The sequence below is a fragment of the Octodon degus genome, unplaced genomic scaffold, assembly GCF_000260255.1.
Source record: "Octodon degus isolate 3935 unplaced genomic scaffold, OctDeg1.0 scaffold00019, whole genome shotgun sequence".
Lineage (NCBI taxonomy): Eukaryota > Metazoa > Chordata > Mammalia > Rodentia > Octodontidae > Octodon > Octodon degus.
This window is the reverse complement of record NW_004524595.1, coordinates 5,163,911-5,170,081: the sequence shown is the minus strand read 5'-3', so window position 1 is coordinate 5,170,081 and position 6,171 is coordinate 5,163,911. Positions and strand designations below refer to the sequence as shown.

Genomic DNA, 6,171 nt, shown 5'->3' with positions numbered 1-6,171 from the left:
CAGCTCAGCCCACCAGGGGGCGGGGCTGGCTGGCATGTGGTGCTGGGGGATTGAACCGTGGTCCCTGTGATTTGCTAAGCTTGTTCTCAGTAGGTGCTTTAGACCACTGAGCCATCTCACCAGCCCCAAATGCATATTTTAAGAGGCTCTGGACAAGTAGAATTCTGGATCAGCCAGCAGGCTGCAAGACACAGAAATAGGGAGTCAGAAGTCAGAGAAGAAGCAAAAGTTAGTTAGTTGGTTTTCTAGAAGACAAATATGATCAGGTTACTGTCTGCTTAAAATCCTCTGCTGACTTCACACTAAATGGAAAATCCAGACTTCTGTCATGGTAAACAACTCTTCCAGATCTGGCCCTGCCAACCCCATTGTACCACGCCCCAACACAGATCCTGCTTCCCGGGCCTGCTGAGCCACTCAGAGTTCCCAGAATAAGCCATGCCTTTGTTCTGACTACTCCTTGGGCCCACTGTGCCCTCCTACTCCATCCTTTGTATGTCTGGAAAATTCCCTCTCCTTTTAGGCTCCACATGTCTGCTCTGAAGTCTTCACTGACCCTGTCAGCAGAAGAGTTCACGCCCTCGACTGTGCCTCCGCGAACTTTCCCATGCTTCTCTTAAGGCTTCATCTCCCGCTGCTGGGGACATTGGCCTGGGAAGCAGAGACAGTCTCTTAATTAAGTCTGTATCACCAGCTCCTAGATGTGCCTAGCACATAGTAGACACTAGTTAGATGTTTAAAGAAAGAGCATGCGCCCTTTCCCCTGGAGGGAGTATGGCAAGGCTGGTCTGAGGGCAGTGCTGCTTGTTTCCCGACCCCTCCTCTGCTTGCCACGGAAAACGGCCTGAGCCTGGCATGCTGACCTCACCTCTCTTTTTTTGCAGCTGGGGAATGGCCGTCAATGTGTACTCCACATCTGTGACCAGTGAAAATCTGAGTCGCCATGATATGCTTGCATGGGTCAATGACTCGCTGCATCTCAACTACACCAAGATAGAACAGCTCTGTTCAGGTAGGAGGCTGTGACCCTGGGGTGGCCTGCTGGAGGGAAAGGAAGGGAAGCCTGGAAGGCAAGACAGCAAAGCAGGGAAGGTACCTTGTAATGAGCATAAAGGAGAGCTGCAGAGACCACAGCAGTCACGCCACCTGGAGTGGAAGTTAGGAAGGGAAAGGGAAAGGTGGGGTGTTCACGAGCCACTATACACAGAAGTCACAGGTTGACACATGAGCCTCCAGTGTGGCCACTCTGAGTCCAACTTTCAGCACCTCGTCTGTCTGGTGCAGCCCTGGATAAGCCACTGCATTTCTCTAGACCTCAGCTTTCTCATCCTGTATGCTGGAGATGCAGTCACCTATTTACTGTACCTATTGTAGTTACTAGGATAAACCTACATATGTGCAGAGCTAGCATGGATATGCATCAGTAAATGCTAATTGTGTTTATGCTTGGACAGCTAGGGGAGTCTGTCTGGTCATGTCTAGCCTGAACATAGGACTGGCTCCAGCTCCAGAATAAGGGGAGAGAAAAGAGGTCCAGGTTTGGGAAAGAGACCAGCAAGGACCTAGGGAGTAAGAGGGCAGCTGAGTCCTACCTCAGTCAGCTGTGCCTCTCCACAGGTGCAGCCTACTGCCAGTTCATGGACATGCTCTTCCCTGGCTGTGTGCACTTGAGGAAGGTCAAGTTCCAGGCCAAACTAGAACACGAATACATCCACAACTTCAAGGTGCTGCAAGCAGCTTTCAAGAAGATGGGTGTTGACAAAGTAGGTGCCTGCACCCCAGGGGGCCCTGAGGAGCCGTGTGCCCCTTGGGAAGAAGGTGCCCCAACAGCCACAGCCGGGGGGCTGGGCTGCTTGGGTTTTCCAGTACACGTGTCTCCACCCACTCCTGACTCTCCACCAGCTCAAGACACGTCCCATTGGGAACAACATCCCCTCCCCTCTGTCCCCCACTGACCCTTCCCATCCCAGACACAGGTTCAGTCTTTTTGCTCATTTTCCAGCCTTGCGGTCCCAGGACTGTGGGTCCTGAACCTCCAGCCCACACGTGGGCAGCAGGACCAAGGGAAGCGTCCCCACACAGTTCCTCCTGTGCCTACAGGACCTATGGCAGGACCTGCCAACCTGCCTGCCACCTGTCTGCTCTGGGGCATTGGGAAGGGGCAGGTGGAGAAGGTGGGCGATGCTGCAGCCCAGGGCCTGGCTTTCCTGAGGGCAGTGGCCCCTCACAGAGGAAGGCGGCCCTACGTGGCAGGTGGCTAAAGTACTCTGCTTGTGTGGTCTATTTCAGATCATTCCTGTAGAGAAATTAGTGAAAGGAAAATTCCAAGATAATTTTGAGTTTATTCAGTGGTTTAAGAAATTCTTTGACGCAAACTATGATGGAAAGGATTACAACCCTCTGCTGGCGCGGCAGGGCCAGGACGTAGCACCACCTCCTAACCCAGGTGATCAGATCTTCAACAAATCCAAGAAACTCATTGGCACAGCAGGTAATGTGCCCGAGCCGGGGGAGGGATTTGAGGGGCCGGGCCGGCAGGGCTCTACAGCCACAAGTGCCCCCCAGGGCCACCGGCCTGGCCCTGCCACCCTGGAGGAGACTGTTATCACGGAGTTCAGATGACGCCACCTGCTTCCCACTTAGACTGGGGAGTCCCCATGGGTGGTGAGAGGGCTCCAAAAATTGCTCTGTGAAGAGAGCCACCTGCACCAGCCGTGGTGGCAGCTGTGGCCCAGGGCATTACTTTTTGTAGCATGAACTAACTTGTTGCCTCAAGATAATGTGGCAGCAAGGTGGCATGCTTCCTCTGTATAGGTCCATCAGGCCACGGCCCTGGTGCCAGCACCACAGCCCTTTTCTTGTCCCTGCATCCTGGATAACCTGGGGCAGGAGTTTGCCAAGCTTGACCCTATCCTCCCCTAATTCAAATCCTCAAGATGAATCTTGAGAATTGAGTCTGTCCAGTTCTAGAGAGACAGGGAAAGCAATAGGACTTTTGGGGGACAGAAAGCTTAGGGAAGAGAAGAGAAAGGAGCAGACCCAGCCCGCGTCTGACCCGTCATAGCAGAGCCACCTCCTCCGTTTTGCGCTGCTGTCCTGCCTGGGCCTGTCCCCACTCACCTGCTTGCTTGGCATTAGAAGTGGCCGCTCTATTAAGGGAGGTGCAGTGCTAGAAAGCAAGTGGCCACAGCATGTGGGCTGTGCCTGCAGAGGAAGAGCTGGGGCCCCTGAGGCGGCCACCACTGCACCCCGCAGAGGGCAGCAGAGCCCGTCCTGCAACAAACTGAAGGGGCAGGGCTCAGTTTCATGGGAGGGTGGCTTTGGGCTGGGGCTTCTGTTGGGGAGACCCATGCCAGCTGCTTTTCCTCAGGCTCCAGCTGTCAGTACGAGAGAGCCCTGAGCCCCACTTCCCCAAATTCCCCAACGTCCCTCAGGCCAGCTCTCTGTGCCCCAGCCCCTCACACTTTCCCCTAGTTCCCTATGGTTGCTGCTCTCCCAGGCTTGCCAGAGGTCTGCCTCGCTGCTGTAGTGTCATGTGTGGCTGAGGCTTGAGGCCTAGATGTAGATGTCTTTTCTGAGGGGGAGCATCTGCCTGTTGCATGGGCCTGCCCCCAGAATCCTCACACAGGCTGTCTCAAGCCATGTGAGTACCAGCCTTATCTGACTCTTCTCCTCTGGGCAGTTCCACAGAGAACATCCCCCACAGGCCCCAAGAACATGCAGACCTCTGGCCGACTGAGCAATGTGGCCCCACCCTGCATCCTCCGGAAGAATCCCCCATCAGCCCGAAATGGTGGCCATGAAACTGATGCCCAGATTCTTGAACTCAACCAACAGGTAACTGGGATGGGTAATTGTAACCCTGCCACAAAGTCCAGCGGACCTTGGGGGCACCTGCAACAAGAAGAGAGCAGGCAGGGGAGTCGGAAGCAGGGACATCTGCATTGAACCCTGTCTTCTGCCCAAGCAGCTCCTAGACTTAAAGCTGACTGTGGATGGGCTGGAAAAGGAGCGTGACTTCTACTTCAGCAAACTGCGTGACATCGAGCTCATCTGCCAGGAGCATGAAAGCGAAAACAGCCCTGTTATTGCAGGCATCATCGGCATCCTCTATGCCACTGAGGTGAGCATCCCTTCCCAGGCCCCTGGCTTCCACTCTGGCATGGCCCTAAGTCCACAAGCGCCAGAACCAGAAGGACCCTAGAGAGCATTTACTGATGAAGAGATAATGTCCCTATCGCCGGGGTGCACCTAGCCATAAGCAGGGAAAGCAGGGCCCTAGGCTCCTGGACCCTGGTTCCTAAGCCATTGGTCCAGCCTGATTGCCCTCCACCTGACCCAGCCTCTGGCTCACTGCTCCCCTCTCCATGCATCTCCAGGAAGGGTTTGCACCCCCTGAGGACGATGAGATTGAAGAACACCAACAAGAAGACCAGGACGAGTACTGAGAGCGGTGCCAGCCCTGGCTGACTGCACGGCTTCCTTCCGTGCCTCCCCTCCCTGTGCCCACCCCACATTACAGTCCTTTCCTTCAGCCAGTCAGCCGGCCGGGTGCTTTATGTCAGTGCCGCAGCATTGGGGAGCCGGGTGAGGGGCTTGGGAGGCTGGGGCAGGGGAGCAGGCAGAGGCTCCAGCCCAGCCAACCCCCAAAAGTGGCACTTGCCCAGGGGGCAGAGCCCCTGCCCACTCCCTACCCCTATTTATTTCCGTTGTCTCTATGCTGTGTCAGCCAACACTTCCCAGGGTGCTGCTGCCACCCGCCCAGCCAGCCACCTGCTCCCCAAGAGCCAGCAGCTGTATATTTGACAAAGTCATTGGTATATTTTTACTTACTGGATTGTCCTTGCACTTTACCTGTTCTTTTCCAGGGCTGACAGCGAGCTTGGGGCAGCAAGCCTGGCTTGGCTCCCCTTCCCCATGCCAAGGCTGGGGCAGGACTCACTGATTCTTATTTATTTTGTCTTTTGACCTCCCAGTAGTTGAGGGGAAGGCTGATGTCAGGAGAGGAAGCAGGCTGAGGAGGCAGTGCTGGGGGCCCAGGGATCAGGGAGACAGAGGGGAGCATGTGAGGGACAGAAGTGACCTCCTGGCACTGGGCTGACCCGCCCAAGACCCCTGCCCAGCACCAAAGGCCAGCACTGCCCCCAAGGCCCTAGCCATCCCCTCCTGCAGCCTGGTCCACACCACACAGACTCTGCCTGTCCCCCCGCTGTCTGCCCCGCTTCCTACCCCTGCCCCTCAGCACCAGCCTGCATATGTGTTCACTTTTATTTAAATAAACTTGTGTGGTAAAAGTTTTATGTCTCCTTCAGTTGAGCCACAGCCTAGTCTCAGGCACTCAGAGTGCCTGTCCTTGGCACTCTGCTGAGGTGATGGTCATGTGACCATCACTAAGCACTGATGGTTCTGGGCTCTGATGCAGCTCTTTTCCCAACACCTGTAATAGGATTCTGAGGCAACATGAGGAACCTCAACTCCCCCGCTCCACGAGGAACAAATTCCAGAGCCATGGCTGTGACAATAGGCGGTCTGGAAACTAGCTGAGGTGTCATGAGGAGGAGGCTGGCCAAGAGGTGCCATGTTCCAGCCTCCCGTCACCAATGGACTGCATGTTGACCCAGCTCTATCAGAGTTCACGCACCTCACACAATGCTTACACAGTGCTGCTAGGGACAGGTTCACATGACAGCAAAAACTGGGAAGGCACCAAGAGCAAGCGGCCCTGAGTGCTAAAATGCAAAGGATAGCAAGTATCCCCGTGGCTCTGTCTATAGAACAAGTCTCTAAAGGGAGCAGCAAGCCTGGAAGGCTTCCTCATCATCATCACAGCCCACATTTCCAAGGTGTACCTGGCAAAAGGCCATGATAACCAAGGGTGCGAAACTCATCATGGTCCATAAGCCCCTCAAGGTCACCTAGGCCACCCTGTGCTTCCAGTGAAGGTTCTGAGGCCCACAGGCACCATAAATTGCTCACAGTGATAGAAACCTGGACTAGAATTCACACCTCTAGGCTCTTGGTTCAAAACTCCTCCCAGAAACTACAGAGGTGGAACCTCAGGGTGCTCCTCTAGCTATAGGATAGCCCTGACATATGTCTCCTTGCCATCCTCCACATGACTGAGATGCAGCCGGGGCTATGTCTCTTCTATGGCCTGGTCCCATGACCCAT

General features: G+C 55.0%; 1 protein-coding gene across 3 annotated transcripts in view; it reads left to right on the top strand.

Annotated features, from left to right (window-relative positions):
* Positions 1-5,311, top strand: part of Mapre3 (microtubule associated protein RP/EB family member 3) — a 73,264-nt gene extending 67,953 nt beyond the window's left edge. For 2 of the 3 annotated variants that reach the window (XM_004627425.3, XM_023711029.1), the window contains 6 exons: positions 885-1,012; positions 1,618-1,763; positions 2,290-2,491; positions 3,683-3,837; positions 3,971-4,123; positions 4,380-5,311. In XM_004627425.3, the coding sequence (XP_004627482.1) occupies positions 892-1,012; positions 1,618-1,763; positions 2,290-2,491; positions 3,683-3,837; positions 3,971-4,123; positions 4,380-4,448 (846 nt within the window). In that variant the 5' untranslated portion in view covers positions 885-891 and the 3' untranslated portion in view covers positions 4,449-5,311. The remainder of the gene's footprint in view (positions 1-884; positions 1,013-1,617; positions 1,764-2,289; positions 2,492-3,682; positions 3,838-3,970; positions 4,124-4,379) is intronic. The other variant, XM_023711027.1, reaches the window with a different exon arrangement.
* The last annotated feature ends 860 nt before the right edge of the window (positions 5,312-6,171 follow it).